The following is an 18,482-nucleotide window of genomic DNA, read 5'->3' on the forward strand; positions in this document are numbered from 1 at the left end:
AGCTGCATCCTCAGTCCTCATCACTTCCACCTTGATGAGCATCTGATTATCCCCAATGGAGAGCCATTGAAGTGTGTTTCTCTATGAAATGATTCGTCCACTCTGTAAGTGGTGCCCACACTGTCTGTCCACTGTGATCCATCACTGGTCTCCTTCCTATATGACTGTCTTCAAGGCTTTACAAATAATACATATTCCATATGATGGCGTTGGATTTCATTTACATTGGGTTCGAAATTCCTATGTACCCTGTGTAGGCATTTGTGATCTAAAAAGACATTGAATGTTTGAAAAAAAAACATCCGCTCGTTTAGAATAAAAATCTTGGTCATACTTTATTATAGTATGGATACTATCAACAAACTATCTGTTGATAAGCAACTGCTTGCTAAGGTTACGGTTAGGGTTAGACTAAGGGTTCAGGTTAGGGTTAGACTAAGGGTTCAGGTTAGGGTTAGACTAAGGGTTCAGGTTAGGGTTAGACTAAGGGTTCAGGTTCGGGTTAAGTTTAGGGTTAGGATAAGGGTCACGGTTAGGGTTAGTAGATAGTTAGGCTAAACGTTAATGATGGTTTGTGGATAGCCTGTAGAGCATCTACAGATGGACTATCCAAATAAAGTGTTACCCTTGGACCTTGCAAAGACAATGAGCTGGACCAGGGCAGTATATTGGCAAGAGGAATGTAGAATTTTAAAAAACGATATTACGTATGATTCGACACAGAAAAAAATAAAAAATAATGCTCCATGTCCACGTACGGGATATTCACCTAAAGGAGCTATGCATTCCTGAACGACGTGGAATGTGTGCTCCACGATGCATTGACGGAGAACCCCGACTTGATGTTCCCTTTCATACCACGGCGACAATTTGACGGTAGAAATGTGTTCAACATCCACTGAAGTAGCTAGAACGTTTACTAGGTAGCTACGGCTGTTGCCTTGGTAACCAAACAAACAGACTTGCTAGTTTAGCTAACCAAGCCATCAGTCCTAGCTTGCTATTATGAAAATTGAATTCAACGATGACAATAATGTTTTCAGTTCGACTGTTGCTTTCAATAGCAGCTGAAACATAGAACATGTAAGAATTAACTATAGCCATTGAATTTTACCGTGCTGATATACCATGCGTTACAGGGAAATAATGCACGCTCTAGAATGGCCTTCAAGCCAATCAGAAACGATTATTATCAACAGCGCCATGGTGTAATTAAGCAATACGGCCAGAGGAGGTGTGGTATATGGCCAATATACCATGGCTAAGGGCTGTTCTTAGGCACAGCCCTTACCCGAGGAGCCTTATTGCTATTTTAAATTGGTTACCAATGTAATTAGAGCAGTAAAACAAAATGTTTTGTCATACCCGTGGTAGATGGTCTGATATACCATGGCTTTCAGTCAATCAGAATTCAGGGCTCAAACCACCCAGTACATAAAACAAGTTGATCAATGGCAACTTCTTTATATTGAATGCAGAACTCAGTCGCAGATGCCTTCAAAATGAGGGAATGTAGGTGAGTAGCCTGTGACAAATTAAATGTATTTATATTTATCTGACGAAAACAGAGTTTTTAAGGCAACGGTTTGCCTGCTGACAGCCTTAGGCTCTATGATTTATTAAGGGTCCACAGAGGGCTAAGCATTTGGAAACTTAGGCTGGTGTTCATTACACACAGTGTTTTTATAGTCTAATAAACAGAATATTAAATAAATACTTTAAGAAGAGGAAGGACGAAAATCTAAAGTTTCTGGACAAACAGAAATCCAGTGCTCTTGAAATATAAGGTTCACCATTCCAAAGACTGTGGTCAATGACAACATGTAATCCTCTGACCATGTAGGTTTATCTGTAGGCTTGAATGTTCTCTTAATATGTGTGTGTGTGTGTGCGCGCGCGTGTGCGAGTGTGTCACCGGGTACTCACTGCTGACCAGCTGACCCACGCTGAGGGCAGAGGAGGAAGATGAGGACGAGGAGGAGGAAGAGGCCTGGCGGAGAGGACTCTGGCTGTGGGGCATGTGGAGCAGGTTGGGCTGAGACGACAATGGGCCTGTCTGAACATGCTGAGCCTGAGGCAGCTGAGGACACACAGAAATGAAATATTGACTTAAAACAACAACACAGCCCCTATAACGTTGCACCAATAGCACTATAAGCGATCTTCATAACCAACCACAGCAGTTATGGTGACTCTCCAGCACCTGTACATTGCTGTGACACTGCAGCAATTATATTTGACATTAACAGCTGAACATAATATGATTAGGTTTATGTAAAGAGGTTATATGATCATTACAGTGTATGCTAACAACTATTCAGAATGATAACACACAATGCAGTATCAATAGTCGGGTCAATAGAGTAAACTAGTCAGGGCTAGATTCCTATTGAAACAGACAGTGTTACATTTGTATAGATACAGACAGTGGAGTTTGATAGGCGATGACTGGTGTCTCTGCTGTTTGTATTTCTCTCTCTCTCTCTCTCTCTCTCTCTCTCTCTCTCTCTCCTCCATCCTCACTCTCTCCTCCCTCCTCACTCTCTCCTCCATCCTCTCTCTCCACCATCCTCTCTCTCCTCCATCCCTCTCCCTCTCTCTCTCTCTTTCTCCCTCTGCCATACAGGAGTGTAGAGAACACTATGACAATAGTGTTTTCTCCAGTCGTCAAGACACAAGGGAATTGCTAATGAAGGCAGGTCTGTGCAGGAAAAGACACGTGGACACCGCCGCTCCTGTAGCAAACATAATTTAGGATTTACAGGCAATGTGCTTCGGCTCTAAGAAAACGATGCATTTTCATGTTTGTGAGCAAATGAATTGCTCTTACAAGATCAAGCTGATATGTCTTCACTCTAAAGCGAAGGCCGTCTCCTCCGTAAACTAGGTTGGCTTTCCCACTCCTCTCTCTTGCTATTAGTTATTTTCTCCTCGGTATGGGTTTGTTTGGGAAGTGTGGTGGATGTCAACAGAGATGCACATACTGTCAAGACAGTTGACAGGCAGAGAGAATTATCTAGCTTCACTGGAAATATTCCGCACTGCCGGCGCTGACAACCGTAAATTACACCTGTGGAACTGTCGGTGTCGTGTGTCTTTGAAGTGAGGACAAAAACCATAAACATTATTGCAAATGCATTCATTCGATCACGAGTGTGATCCGGTGTTCCGTGAAGTCACATTTAAGACCATCTTCTGAGTTAAACCACCCTATCAGACTGAACTATTGTCCTTTCCATTTACATATCATGTTTCACTTTCTTAACCTGCTTTTTTTTATGGCTGAAAGCCTGGTCATTTATTTGGTTTCTTTGGTATGTGTGTCTGACACCTACCATGTATGTGCAAGTCCAAAAGAAGGAAGCTATTTACTTTGTACATAAAACTTTTGCACTAGGTGGGATTTAAGCTCACTCATACAAATAGCACTAAAGAACTCGTGTTCTTCTGAGCACAAGAGAGCCTTCTGTCCCTTTTAGAGGTTCAGTCTGGTCTTGTATTGTTTTGCTAGCTAGAGACACATGATTATCCCTTCAAATGTTTGATTTTTAAGGAGAATTACAACATGGTCAGGTCACAGAGGTGAAATAGGTGTAGGGGGGAGTATTTTAGTTTTAGGTGGGATGATGAAAAGCATTGCTTTTTGTTTGGCTCTGCAGGGACTCTGCATACTTCTTGAGAGGGAGTCTAAGAGGATGCCTGACAGGTGCTTTACACACACACACGCACACACACACACACACACACACACTACTGCTCGACAGATTTGATTTCTTTCTGTAGTATTTCTATAATCTTTACTGCCCTAGTCAAAAGAGTCAATTTGAATGGTTTTATCGAAAGCAACGTCTTCCAAACACTGGGACCAATGAAATGTTACAGTTGGGAGTTATGTTTTTGTGAAGGGAAACCTTTTCAAGTTGTGTTTAGACAGAAGATGAGACGACTTGATAGCTGAAAAAAACATCAGACTTGACTCGTTTTGTAAGGGTTACTTTTCTCAAGAGTAAACAGAAAAAAAGTTCAATCAACACAGATAAAGATTTTTCTCCTCATCCATTTTTATAGTGTGTATCTATGTGCTCCTGTAACCAGGTTCCCTTCCAACCTTTTTATGCCTAAAAAAATGTCACGACAGGCCTGATGGAAAGAGCAAATTTGTCGGCAAACTTTCCAAATGTCGACAAAAAACATACGCTAGACAAGGTGGGATCTTTTTGTGATGGTAAAGTTAATTATGCGATAAATGGCGGTGGAAAAGCTTTAATGGGCAAATAGTGATAATTTTTTTTATTTTACTTTTATTTAACTAGGCAAGTCAGTTAAAAGAAAAAAATATTATTTACAATGACAGCCTAGGAACAGTGGTTTAACTGCCTTGTTCAGGGGCAGAACGACAGATTTTTACCTTGCCAATTCTCTAACCACTAGGCTACCTGCCGCTCTAACCATCATGCGATGGCATGTCGTGTGGTCCTCCCACTACAGCTCGGGAAAGCATGCAGTTTATTAGGCTACAGATGAAATACGTTATGGTGAACTTCACAGGGGGGTGAAAGTGCACGGTGATGAGTTTGATGCTCCTTTCCTAATAAATATAGAGGGTCTTATTCTGGTGACATGACGTTCGATGCTTGGTTGACGTTTGACAAATGTAAATAATCTTGCTCTTTTGTCCATAATAATCTCATCATGTAGGCTATACCCGCACTGTATCTGCAAGCTGTTGGCTAGGGCGCACGTACCAATACCGGTGGACACATTCGCTATATGATTGTCTTTGTGACTAAACCATCAGTAGATTTGAACATGCTTTTTTATTCGCACATGGGAATTTAACCACAAAAGTCATTTTTCTAAGCTCTACATAATCACGCACAGCCTTTTATCCGCAGTAAGTCGATTTGATGGAAACATCTCTGGTGGGAAAATGCGCATCATTTGCTTATGTGGAATTTAGAATAGTCGCATGAGAATCTGTCGCCAATTGGATGGAAAATGTTTTTGGCCTGCAAATGTACTGTGATTAGGAACATATCTTCATGTGTCTGCATTGTGTGTGTGTGCACGCATGTTTGTATCTGTGCATGTGTGCGTGTGTACTGTACGTCTGTGTGTGTGGTTACCTGCTGTCCAGGCTTGATTGGTGACAGTGTGATTCCCTGGGTGTTGATGACAGGCAGGATTTGATTGCCGATCACCGTGGCGATGATCTGGCCCTGGGCGTTGGTCAGAAGCTGGGGTGTAATTGGCTGGACCTGCAGCGCTGGGTTTACGCCCCCTGATTGGCTCGAGGGCCCCCCAGAGTTGGGCATAAGTGGGATCGTTCCAATTATCTACGAAGGAGGGGTGAGAGGAGAAGGGGAAGAAATCAGATGGGTCGTTCCAGTGATCTACAGTACACGGAGAAGTGTAGGAGGGTGAACGTCATTAGAACATATTGTTCGTATGATCTACAGGACAGAAGTATGGAGCGATGTTCATGTTCTGTATGAAATCCCACAGCAAGTAAAACACAGAGCACTGTGCACGTCCACACATGCATATCAGTGAGCGCACAAACCATTAGAATGACAGTACCAAGCCCAGGCGCAGAACACTTGATGGTTGAGTAAGTGTATGAGGGAACGCACAGACAGATTCTCTGATCATCTGTCACAGAGGAGCTTTTATAGGCCAACGCAAGCAAAGGCAGAGCACCCAGCTGGGAGCACACTGCAAAGGTCAGCTCTGAGTACCTGTGTGTGTGCTGGTGCAGACCACTGACTGTGTTATCCATCACCAGACCAGGAGAGGGGCGTGTGTGTGTGATTCATGTGTGTATATGCGTCTTTGTCCGTTTAAGGGGGGTTGGTAATGTGGCTGTGCTGAGAGATCTCCCTCCCTTAACGCACACACACACACACGACCATACAGCTCCCAGGGTCCTTGGGGTACTTCATCCCCTACTCCCCTCTCCCCCCCCCCCCCAGCTCTCCTCTGCTCTCCTCCATTGCTGTAATCAGGAAGTGCAGATCAAAAGGGGCGGCAGAGTGTCACCGCAGCGTTTTAGCTCTCAGAGCTGCCAGAGTGCGGCCAAGAGTAGCGCTTTAGGGGGGGGACTTAGCGCCTCTTCCCGATGATGAAGGTTAATGTCATCTGGGGTCTGGTCCTGGACAGACAACTTCAGTCTCTCTGCCTGCTCTCTCCACTGACAGAACAACAGCACCCAGGCTCATTATGCCAGAGGAGAGTGAACGTGGTTGGGGTTGCCATTATTTTACAAACCTTGTCGTTTGGACCAGGCTGGAAGATTTGGGCTGACACGTTCCTATTTTCTCAAAAATAGATATGTAAATAGTCGCAGGCAAAATTCAAAGCAAAATAAATGGACATAAGCACAATGAATGTTTTGGTAGCTCATGCTGCCCAGGGTTTCGACCTACTTCAAGCATGGTGTATAAATGAAACACCGGCATAATTGAATCTAGGCAGGGATTCAATTATTACACATGCACCTGTCACTCCATATGATTTCACAGCGAGATGCAAACAGATCCCTTCATACTGTAGTCCACCATCTCACCACTGCACCCGGTGCTAATCTAATTCTTCCTGCCATACCTCCCTCTGCCTGGTCCCCCTCCCCTCTCTCCCCATTCTCCGTTTGATATAATGTGAAGGGATCAGTGGTAGAATTGTAGGCCGGCAATCTGTAATTCATCCCCTCCACGGCTCATTTGCTTACGTTGCTTCGCATTAAGCGACAGATAATTTATCTCTCTCTCTCTCGCTCTCCGCGCTCCGCGTCGCCTGCTCTGATTCCACCCTGTAATGCTCTCCTCTCCTGCCACTTAGCATATTTTATTGCGCCGCCTGACGCTCATGCCTCCCGACGCCTGGCTTCGCGTGCCTCTGTGGCGGTTGACTTGTTCCGCTCAATTATTCATCCTTATTGGACTAAGTGGTTGTTCTATAAACGTAATAACACGGGCAGGGAACTGACAGCTTAGCTCTCGTCCCCGGATGCACCGCCACCGCCGCGTCTCCCATCTCTCCCTCAGACTTCCTGGGTGTTGCATGGTAGTGCTCCAATGGCGTTTCTCAAGGCAGTCGATTGTGACACTGATTTTGTAAAACATAATACATTTAGAGGGAAGACCTGGTGGGCGGCAGGTGGCCTCGAGTTTAGAGCGTCGGGCCAGTGACCGAAAGGTCGCTGGCTTGAATACTGGAGCCGACAAGGTGGAAAATCTGTCGCTGAGCCCTTGAGCAAGGCACTAAACCCTAATTGCTCCAGGGACGCTGACCAATGACAACCTTTACTGTGACCCCACTCCCTGTGGGTGTCTCAGGGGGAGTTGGGATATGCAAGAAACACATTTCCATCACACATTTGTGTATAACAGAACAAATATAAGCACCCACAAATGATTATTATTTTACCTGTAGATTCACAGAGAGGTCCATGGAGAAGACACGCTTTGGTCTCAGACTACAGCAAGTTATGGCATTTTTTAACAACATAGGCTGTGGCACCTTGCAACAAACAATAGTATTGTCAGCTTTGTCCAACCAGCATTCTAAATGTTTCTCTTTCCTTTTTGTCTTTTTTTTCCCAATCGTGAGGCGTGTCAGGAATGGTCAGGACCTGGGTCTCTCTCTCTCTCTCTCTCTCTCTCTCTCTCTCTCAGCAGACCTCATTAAGATTATGCCGCTCTTCTCTCGTTTCCACAGAAACGTCATGTCATCTCCTCGGCCAGGCCAATCGGTGGTGTTAGCCACGGTGGCCAGACAATATCTTTAGCCATTTTCCCCTCCTTCTCTCTCCGCCAAGGAAATAGAGGCCCGCGTTGGGAAATCCTGACTTTCTTCATTAAAGCTCCAAGACACCAAGCATATCAATTTTTATAAGGGACATGGTATGTAAATTGCTTTATACAGCTCCCGAATCCTCTTGATTGTCTGGCTCTAAAATGGAATACTGGTGTAGGTAATGTTGGGTACAGTACAATCTTCCACAAACATGCAAACCTGGACAGCAACTAGCATTCACCTGGCTTAATTTGTCCTGCTGTTATCGTTAAAGCAGGTGTTCAAAAGTTAAAATGGCAATGCCAGAATGTTTCCTCCACCTCTGAGGACTTCCACGAGCAGGAATGATTTGTATTCCAATGGAGTCCCTCCCTGGTTGTGTGCATGCAGGTTAACAGTGCATGTGTGTGTTCCTACCTGGTGTAGTGTGCATTAGTAACAGCAGTGTCTGCCCTGTGGGCTGTAGCCTTCATCAAAGCCCATTGAAGGGGATGGATGGCTCATGGGGGTTTCACCAGGAAACAGAAAGACCAGCCACCAGGGTTAACAGGGCTGGTAGTTCCCCCATCACAGACCGTTTTGGGGCTAGCTACTTTTCAGGTCATAGATCTTACCATTGCTCTCTTTGTCAAAATATTAAAGGTTTCTCTATGGAGCCATGGAAGGTATGGCACAGAATGTGTGGTAAAATTGTGCATAGTACAAGGGAATACGTAGTATGACAGAAGCATTTGTGAGGAAATGTTTCCTCTAGATACTGAGGAACTAAGGTAAAATGGTGCAGTGCTTTCCTTAGGTAGACTGTGTACTGATATGAAATTCATTATTGAATGAACTCTTTCTTACAGTACAGCCTTACAAAGATGGGACTGAAGAGTGGCTTCGTTGATTACTGGACACATATACTCCATAATCAGGATGACACATGTTAAAGCCACATTATTATATCCAATGCTTTTAAAAGCCCCTATCTGGAACCTACTCTAACAAGAAATCCAGGGCGCAACTTTCACTGGGGAAAGGGGACATGCCCCCCCCCATATTCTGAAATTTCATTTTCATCATTGGAATGTGATACAAACAGGGCAACGGGGTGCTTTAGGACCATGTGGACGCCTATGAGCAGTCGGGTAGGCTGTTTGGAGTGTTTATCTGACAAAAAATGTAATATATACATATAAATATTATGTCCCCCCCCACGTATAAAACCAAAGTTGCGCCCCTGAAGAAATCCAATGGGCATTAGTGATAGGGTAAATGACTGTAACCACTACTGTATTGTGTTCCGCTCTCTTCAAAATACCAAAAATACTTAATTTAGATTAAAAGACCTCTCTTAGGAGAAGAAAGGACTCAAAATCAATGCAGGACAGGGATTTTCACACAGATATCTTTTTATCAAATTCCTTGTGCTTTAGTACAACGCTGTCACAATGTTGTCTTACCTAGCTAGAGAATTAATATTCAAGAAGTGTACATGTATTCGAGCTAGTCTAGTCCCTCTATCCTTCTTCCAGCAAAATAAACACCAAAGTCTGATAAAAGCTATTCTTTTGTTTCCTGTTTGAGAATCTACATACCGACACCATTTCTGCTTTTAGGGTGGGCAGCTTCTGAGGCAGTGTTTGTTTTGTCTCCCAGTCAAGTTCCAAGCATGCATTTAGTTTCTGTAATGTTCCCTTCCCAGTATAAGAGGGGTGTCGGCGTGTACGTGCGCACGTGTGCGTGTGCGGACCCTGGCTACGTTAGTAAAGTGTGGTGCACGTTTCAGAGTGCTCAGACTGAATAATGCTCCGAAATAATGAGGTGGGGAGCAAAGGACTGTAGCCCAGGGCTTTGACCGTCTCAGTGACCTGATTATGTCAGCCAATGTCAGTCGCCGATACACTACAAAAGCACAGAGCATCCCATCAAATGCATCTCCATGGCGATCTGTCCCTGTGGCCCCGGCACCTTTTCCCAGACCAGGGAAACCCACACTGTCTCATTAGCCGCATTTAGCATCAAGGACTAACACAGACTCACAGAATCTGTTTACAGTATGTGTGGACAAACATAGAAAAACATCTACAGTCATACACAATTATAAGTAGCCTACGATACAGTTGAAGTCGGACGGTTACATACACCTTAGCTAAATACATTTAAACTCAGTTTTTCACAATTCCTGACATTTAATCCGAGTAAAAAGTCCCTGTCTTCGGTCAGTTAGGATCACCACTTTATTTTAAGAATGTGAAATGCCAGAATAATAGTAGAGAGAATTATTTATTTCAGCTTTTATTTCTTTCATCGCGTTCCCAGTGGGTCAGAAGTTTACATACACTCAAATAGTATTTGGTAGCATTGCCTTTACATTGTTTCACTTGGGTCAAACGTTTTGGAGAGCCTTCCACAAGCTTCCCACAATAAGTTGGGTGAATTTTGGGCCATTCCTCCTGACAGAGCTGGTGTAACTGAGTCAGGTTTGTCGGCCTCCTTGCTCACACGGGCATTTTTCAGTTCTGCCCACAAATTGTCTATAGGATTGAGGTCAGGGCTTTGTGATGGCCACCCCAATACCTTGACTTTGTTGTCCTTAAGCCATTCTGCCACAACTTTGGAAGTATGCTTGGGGTCATTGTCCATTTGGAAGACCCATTTGCGACCAAGCTTTAACTTCCTGACTGATGTCTTGAGATGTTACTTCAATATATCCACATCATTTTCCATCCTCATTATGCCATCTATTTTGTGAAGTGTACCAGTCCCTCCTGCAGCAAAGCATCCCCATAACATGATGCAGCCACCCCCGTGCTTCACGGTTGGGATGGTGTTCTTTGGCTTGCAGGCCTCCCCCTTTTTCCTCCAAACATAACGATGGTCGTTATGGCCAAACAGTTATATTTTTGTTTCATCAAACCAGAAGACATTTCTCCAAAAAGTACGATCTTTGTCCCCATGTGCAGTTGCAAACCGTAGTCTGGCTTTTTTTATGGTGGTTTTGGAGCAGTGGCTTTTCCCTTGCTGAGCAGCCATTCAGATTATGTCGATATAGGACTCGTTTTACTGTGGATGTAGATACTTTTGTACCTGTTTCCTCCAGCATCTTCACAAGGTCCATTGCCGTTGTTCTGGGATTGATTTGCACTTTTCGTACCAAAGTACGTTCATCTCTAGGAGACAGAATGCGTCTCCTTCCTGAGCAGTATGACGGCTGCGTGGTCCCATGGTGTTTATACTTGTGTACTATTGTTTGCACAGATGAACGTGGTACCTTCAGGCGTTTGGAAATTGCTCCCAAGGATGAACCAGACTTGTGGAGGTCTACAACTTTTCTTCTGAGGTCTTGGCTGATTTCTTTTGATTTTCCCATGATGTCAAGCAAAGAAGCACTGAGTTTGAAAGTAGGCCTTGAAATACATCCACAGGTACACCTCCAATTGACTCAAGTGATGTCAATTAGCCTATCAGAAGCTTCTAAAGCCATGACATAATTATCTGGAATTTTCCCAGCTGTTTAAAGGCAGTCAACTTAGTGTATGTAAACCTCTGTCCTACTGGAATTGTGATACAGTGAATTATAAGTGAAATAATCTGTCTGTAAACAATTGCTGGAAAAATTACTTGTGTCATGCTCACAGTAGATGTCCTAACCGACTTGTCGAAACTGTAGTTTGTTAACAAGACATTTGTGGAGTGGTTGAAAACCGAGTTTTAATGACTCCAACCTAAGTGTATGTAAACTTCCGACCTCAACTGTATGTGCATTGCTCTGTCATGAGCATGTTGACAGAATCTTCCCTGTACAGCAATTCTTACTCCTTACAGACTTCCTACACAAACAAGCATGGAATTAGGTCCGTCTTATCATAAAACCACAAAAAGGTATTCGCCGGGCCGTGGTTTTAATTGAGTGATAAACAGGATAGCGGGAGGAGGGCGGAGAGCGAGGGATGAAATAGGGGTTAAGGTAAATAACTGGCTGGCGTGAAAGGGCACATTGTCCACGCGATCTTCCTTTAATATGCGCCGTGTGCACCTGCGATAAGATGATTCATTAGATAGGGCCCCACTCTGACAAGCGTCATCGTTCAAGCCTCTGGCTACTGATGGAACAATTCTGCAGCCACCCTGTAAATATGACAAGGTCAGCGTTTTACTGCGACGGCTGCATGCGGATAAGAGGAGGAAGGGCTTTGTTTATTCCCAAAAAGCTTAACATATGGCAGGATGGCTGCCGCGGAGCAACGCCACATAACACGCAGCTAAAAAAGAAAGAAAGAAAGAAACCCCCAAACAAGATTACTACATATGAAAATGAAACATTGAGACCATCCAGTCTTTGGAATTGTGTGTTGTGTGTATTTAGTTAGTGGAAAGTGTTTACTAAGACTGGTACAGTGTAACATTGACTGAAGAACATGGAAAATACAGTGAAACCATCATTACGTGATGTGATCTTCCCCCACTATAACTTTCGCATTTCATTTACAAGTAGTTCTAGTCAGGTCTAATGAACACTGTGAAACCTCTAGGATTCCTCTTTTGATATTACGACTGGTAAAGATCACTAACCTGTCCTTGTGCATTAGTGACCAGTTGCCCCGTGACTCCAGCTTGCAGGTTGGAGAGGGTGTTGCCAAAGACCTGGGATCCGGCCATAGAGCCCATAGCTGCTGCTGCTGCCGCCACCGCAGCCTGGCTGGCCAGAGGGTTCAACTGCAGGGACAGAATCATACCGTTAATGACAGTTACCGTTTGGTTATAAATTAGAACCAGTGATCAGTGTTCTCCAAGTGTTACTGTAAGTAAACAAACATGGGAGACAGTGGAGGATGAGGAAAGTGAAGTAGCTTGACAGAATATAGTGCTGATGCTTTGTTACTAAAGTAGTACTGTGAGGTATATGACCAGTAGTCCATCATCCAGCCCTTAGAAGCGTGTGCCCAGAAGAGAGCCGGGGTGGGGTCCGGGAGGGCAGGGACAGGGTGGGGTCCGGGAGGGCAGGGACAGGGTGGGGTCCGGGAGGGCAGGGACAGAGTGGGGTCCGGGAGGGCAGGGACAGGGTGGGGTCCGGGAGGGCAGGGACAGGGTGGGGTCCGGGAGGGCAGGGACAGAGTGGGGTCCGGGAGGGCAGGGACAGGGTGGGGTCCGGGAGGGCAGGGACAGGGTGGGGTCCGGGAGGGCAGGGACAGGGTGGGGTCTGGGAGGGCAGGGACAGGGACAGGGTGGAGTCCGGGAGGGCAGGGACAGGGTGGGGTCTGGGAGGGCAGGGACAGGGACAGGGTGGAGTCCGGGAGGGCAGGGACAGGGTGGGGTCCGGGAGGGCAGGGACAGGGCGTGGGCCGGTGAATAAGTGCCCATTTTACCAGTCTAAGGGCTTCCTGTGGCCCTCGGGGCTCCCCCAGGGCCCTGCAGCATCTCTGCAGAGGCTGGACAGCACCAGACCATGACGGTTTAACGACAGAAGGAGCCATGGTAGCTATGCATCATTGTATCCTCAACCATCTCAACACGCTCCCACTCTGAATCAACCTGCCACCATACCGCGCCACCACACTGCTCCTTTCCAGGGTTTAAAAAAATGACCGCGTTTACCCTGGCTGTAATGGACTCATCTGGAACTGGTGGACAGGCCAAGTGATTGTAAAGGACGTCTCCCGTGTGGGCAGAGCCTGTGGAGCTCCAGCCTCGTAGGAGCATGAGATCACCCAGATAAATCAAGCTAACCACTTATTAGAGGGTGAAAATGCACTGCTGATTTGGTTGTAGTGCAGCAGAGCAGAGCCTTATTAGGTTGAGTAAGGGGGGAAAAAATAGCAGGCCGGCAGAGGAGATCGTCCAATGACTCAAGAGAATAGAGAAATAATAGAAGTACTGTTTAGGCTGTGAATAACTATTCCTGGTTGGCAATAATGTTATGCAGAGGGCTAATACATATTCAAAGATGGTTGGAGAAAATATTGAACAGACTAATAAGCACCTTAAAGGAGCAATCTGGAATTCAAACAAAAACAAAGCCATCACCACACCACTTTTTGGTAAACAGCTGAGGGATGAGGGGGTAATGTAATCACTCAAATTCATATATAGCCTTTATATATCACGCTGAGTAGACAATGTTACAGTCATGTAAAAACATCATTGATACGTAGATAGATAACTTAGAGAGTCATGGAAATATATTATTGTTCAGATAGTTCTGGACAATATCAAAAACGACTCCAGCAAAGGCACAAATTCCACTCATTTTTCTGTCCACACAATCGCTCTCCGGGGATTTGATCTTTGTTAAACTGAGACCGTTCAGTTGCCATTCATCTTTTATTGTTCCCCATCACCATGTGTTATTACGCGTCTGAAATCAAATGATGGAGAGAAAAAAAATGCCACAGAACGATCAATACTTTTTCATTGACAGTAAAGGTTAAGCACATTAAGAATGACACTGCATTTGTCTTATGAAATCATATTTCATGTTGGTGGCCTCAAATTGGCCATGATTGATATTGCGTCCCCTAGTCTGAAAGTCATCCGTTTTTTTCCCTTTCTCTCCAGATAATCACAGGTATTTTCTTTCTTATGTGCCCATGGCCCGTTCGTCCTTCTGAGCAACCTCAGTAGGAAGCGTTAAGAAGAAATGTCTTTCCACTTTAGTTATTTTACAGCACATCGGAGAGTTCATTCAAGCTTTTCCTCGTCATTGGCTACTTGACATCTGTCATCATCTCCACACGATAAAACATTTGCACATCATTTCCATATGTCTTTGGAGGGTTTTATAACGTTTGACAATTTGATTTGTTCTTCCATGATCTTGTTCCAATCAGAGGCTCATAATTTACAATTAATTTCCTCTACGGAGGGTAGTAAAAGGCCAGAGGAACAAAACAGAGGAGGAAGCATATATTTCATTACTTGACATTCAGCAATCGTTTTGAAAACATGTCACTCTACAGTGAAATGGATGCCCTGAAGGACTCGTGTCATTTTGGATCTCCATTTTTGCGATGATATCTACCCGACTTCTAACCTTCTAAACTTATCTCGTTCATTTTTGATCATATTGAAGCTCATGTCAATGGAGATAGCAATAGTTTGTTGATTTTTACATCTCATGGAATCAGCGGGAGTTCAAGATAAACAGGATCAAAATAACCTGGCTACCCCATGGAGTGGCAAGATGCCTTCATGCCAAAACGTCTTTGGAGTGAGATTGGTACCTAGACAAACTGATAGTGTGTCTAGACTCCTTTTTTTTTAAATGATAAAGTATGCAGTGTCACTTAGCCTTTTTAGCGTGACATTGTCAAATCAAATCAAATCAAAGTTGATTTGTCACATGCGCCGAATACAACAGGTTTTACAGTGAAATGCTTACTTACAGGCTCTAACCAATAGTGCAAAAAAAAGTATTAGGTGAATAGTAATAGTGAGAGTGAAATATACAGTAGATATAAGGGTTGTCTTCCTCGCAATTCACATGCAAGTTCACACAATGACCTGTATTTTTGTCATATTTTCATAATATCAGACAAACTAAAACTGCTCCAGGAGAGTGTGACCAGACCCCCCCTCCTCCCCCCCAATTCTGCATCCCAAGTGGCACCCTATTCCCTAGTGCACTTCTTTTGACCAGGGCCCATAGGGAATCCCATGGCTGAAATCCATATATGTAGTGGGGGAATGGAGAGAGTCAGCCAGAACCCTGTATCCTGCTTCCTGCTGGAGGAGCAGAGCTGGATTTGAGGGAGGGGCTTATCTGGGCCAAAACTTCAAATGACTACATGTATTGGTGAGAAAGTGGTGGGAAAGGGTCGCCTGGTGATATCAGTTAGTCAGCCAGGGATTGCATTAAGAGGTAATCCTCCCTCCATTTCTGAGTGGAGCCGCTCTCTCTCCTCTGCTGAGGGGGGGAAGTGAGAGGTGATACAATGGCCAAGCCCAGGTGAGACAGAGAGGATTTGGTTATGTTATCGTTTAAATATCAGGCCCTTAGGCGTTTTGGTTATGCTGGTCTGATAAAGAGGATTTCCTCATGTAACTGGGTTGATGATGTGTATTTGGTAATCCCATGGGGTGATGTGCTAGCCTGATAGAGGCACAGTGGAGAGGAGGAGGATGTAGAGAGGGGTGTCTACACAACAGCAGAGCAGAGCAGAGCCAGGCTTCATGTGGAGGCGGAGAGGTCTAGATCAGTAAACAGACAACGGTATCTGCTCTGACAGAGTCACTTGACTTCCTGATGTAGTTGGCGTGAAATCAATAAATGAAATCAATAATGTATTGGTCACGTACACATATTTTGCAGATGTTGTCGCGGGTGCAGAGAAATGCTTATGATCCTAGCTTCAGCAGTGCAGTAAAACTTCACAATACAAAACAATACACGCAAATCCCCCCCAAAAAAGAAAAAGAAAGGAATGAACAAATATAGAAATATTAGAACCAGCAATGTCAGAATCCGGAATATAATATGATGGTGTGTACAGACAGTATGGACAGTATACAAATAGAAAAAGTGTGTACAGAAGTAGTTATATAGGATGAGCTTTGACTTGAATGCAGTGTATACATATAAAGTGTGTAAAAGAGTATGTAAACATTATTAAAGTGACCAGTGTTCAATGACTATGTGGGCAGGGCAGCAGTCTCTGAGGTGCAAGGTAGAGTACCAGGTGGTAGCCGGCTAGAACAGTAACTAAGGTTCAGGGCAGGGTACTGAGTGTAGGTGATGGAAGCTGTTTCTCAGTCTCTCGGTCCCAGCTTGGATGCACCTGTACTGTCTCCGCCTTCTACATGGTAGCGGGTGAACTGGCCTTGGCTCGAGTGGCTGAGGTTCTTGAGGAATTTCTTGGCTTTCCTGTGATACTGGGTGCTGTAGATGTCATGGAGGGCAGGCAGTGTGCCCCCGTTGATGCGTTGGGCTGACCACACCACCCTCTGGGGAGCCCTGCGGCTGTGGACGGGGCTTTTACCGTACCAGGTGGTGATACAGCCCGACAGGATGCTCTCAATGTTGCATTTGTAGAAGTTCGTGACGGTCTTAGGGGCCAAGCGAAATTACTTCAGCCTCCTGAGGTTGAAGAGGCACCATTTGGCTTTTTTTAACACACTGTCTGCGTGGATGTACCATTTCAGATAATCAGTGATGTGCACGCTGAGGAACTTGAAGCTTTTCACCCTCTCCACTGCAGTTTCGTCGATGTGGATGGGGTCGTGCTCCCTGTGCTGTCTCCTGTAATCCACGATCAGCTCCTTCATTTTGTTGATGTTGAGGGAGAGATTATTTACCTGGCACCACTCCGTCAGTGCCCTCACCTCCTCCCTGTAGGCTGTCTCGTTGTTTTTGGTAACCAGTCCTACCACTGCTGTATTCTGTCTGCAAACTTGATCATTAAGTTGGAGACGTGCGTGGCCATGCAGTCATGGATGAACAGGGAGTACAGGAGGGGGCTGAGCACGCACCCTTGTGGGGCCCCAGTGTTGAGGATCAGTGTTGTTTCCTACCTTCACCACCTGGGGTCAGCCCGTCAGGAAGTCCAGAACCCAGTTGCACAGGCTGAGGTTTAGACCCAGGGCCCCGAGCCGTGTCGTTGTCAGTGTGTGTTGTGTGTGTGTGAGTAAATTTCCCACCTGGTGTGTGTTTGTGTGTGTGAGTAAATTCCCCACCCAGTGTGTGTTTGTGTGTGTGTGTGTGTGTGTGATACTCTTGTGCTTTGAAACTATGGTGCTATGTCCTGTGTAGCTACAGTGTATAAGTGGGCAGCTGAACAACTGTTTGTGGTAGTATTATTGTGTTTGATATCCCTCTGCTATTCAGAGGCTGTTATTCTAGTAAATCCAGGTAAAACGAGAGCGCCAACTGGGCTGTAGCCTAGGATCTTGTATTGGGTAATATGGCTAGCAGTTTGAGGGAGAGCCAGGCATAAGGAGGGGGGATAGCGGTGTTTGACACCTAAACAGGTGATTTTCCGCCACAGTGCTTCCTCTCAACAGCACAACAGGAGGCAGAAAATGACAGACCTGGCCCAGCATTTGTGTTGATTGCGTGTGTTGCAGGAGATAAATAGTGATCTTCCCGTTTGCAGGGCCGCCATGTAAACCATTGTGTTCCAGACTTTTCATTCTCCCGTCAATAGGTTGGTGAATCGTGTGGTTATGGAGTGTTATGGATCTCACTAGTCGCTCACCGTGGCTGTATCGGGCCAATAACACACAAACAGGAGCCCCAGGAGCCTGATAATGACATGAAATAATTGCATAAGTACATATTCTGGAGTCACCAGGGAGTACTGCGTCTTCTGATGCTGTGTAATGTAAAGTCAGGTTCACTGTAGGACCAAACACCAGTTTGAGACACACAGCAGGTTATCCTCAGTGGAACACCAGCCACAGATGTTTCCAGTCGCTACTACTTACCATCAGTCTCTATAAGCCTTATTCATCATATTAACGGTATACAGTACAGTGTACAGTACATGGAGTAGGGGTCAGTATAGAGAAAACAAGGTCCTCGATTCAAGGTAGGTCATTCTTTGATGAAACAGTCACGTTGTTAAAAAAAACATGTATTTCGCCATGGGCAAAAAAGTTGAGGACTATTACTATTATGCTCTATTATGCTCACTGTTGTTGCCTGTGCTGTTGCCATTTGACCATGAGGGTCACCCGGGGGCAGTAACCCGTGTAATCTCTGGAATAGG

General features: G+C 45.0%; 1 protein-coding gene across 1 annotated transcript in view; it reads right to left on the bottom strand.

Annotated features, from left to right (window-relative positions):
* The window catches only part of LOC115130357 (POU domain, class 6, transcription factor 2), an 89,729-nt gene that overhangs the window by 9,467 nt on the left and 61,780 nt on the right, over positions 1–18,482 (bottom strand). The window contains exons 5-7 of the mRNA XM_029661427.2: positions 12,352–12,495; positions 5,127–5,336; positions 1,927–2,080 (exon numbers count right to left, since the gene is read on the bottom strand). Of these exons, the coding sequence (XP_029517287.1) occupies positions 1,927–2,080; positions 5,127–5,336; positions 12,352–12,495 (508 nt within the window). The remainder of the gene's footprint in view (positions 1–1,926; positions 2,081–5,126; positions 5,337–12,351; positions 12,496–18,482) is intronic.

The sequence above is a fragment of the Oncorhynchus nerka genome, linkage group LG6, assembly GCF_034236695.1.
Source record: "Oncorhynchus nerka isolate Pitt River linkage group LG6, Oner_Uvic_2.0, whole genome shotgun sequence".
NCBI classification, from domain to species: domain Eukaryota; kingdom Metazoa; phylum Chordata; class Actinopteri; order Salmoniformes; family Salmonidae; genus Oncorhynchus; species Oncorhynchus nerka.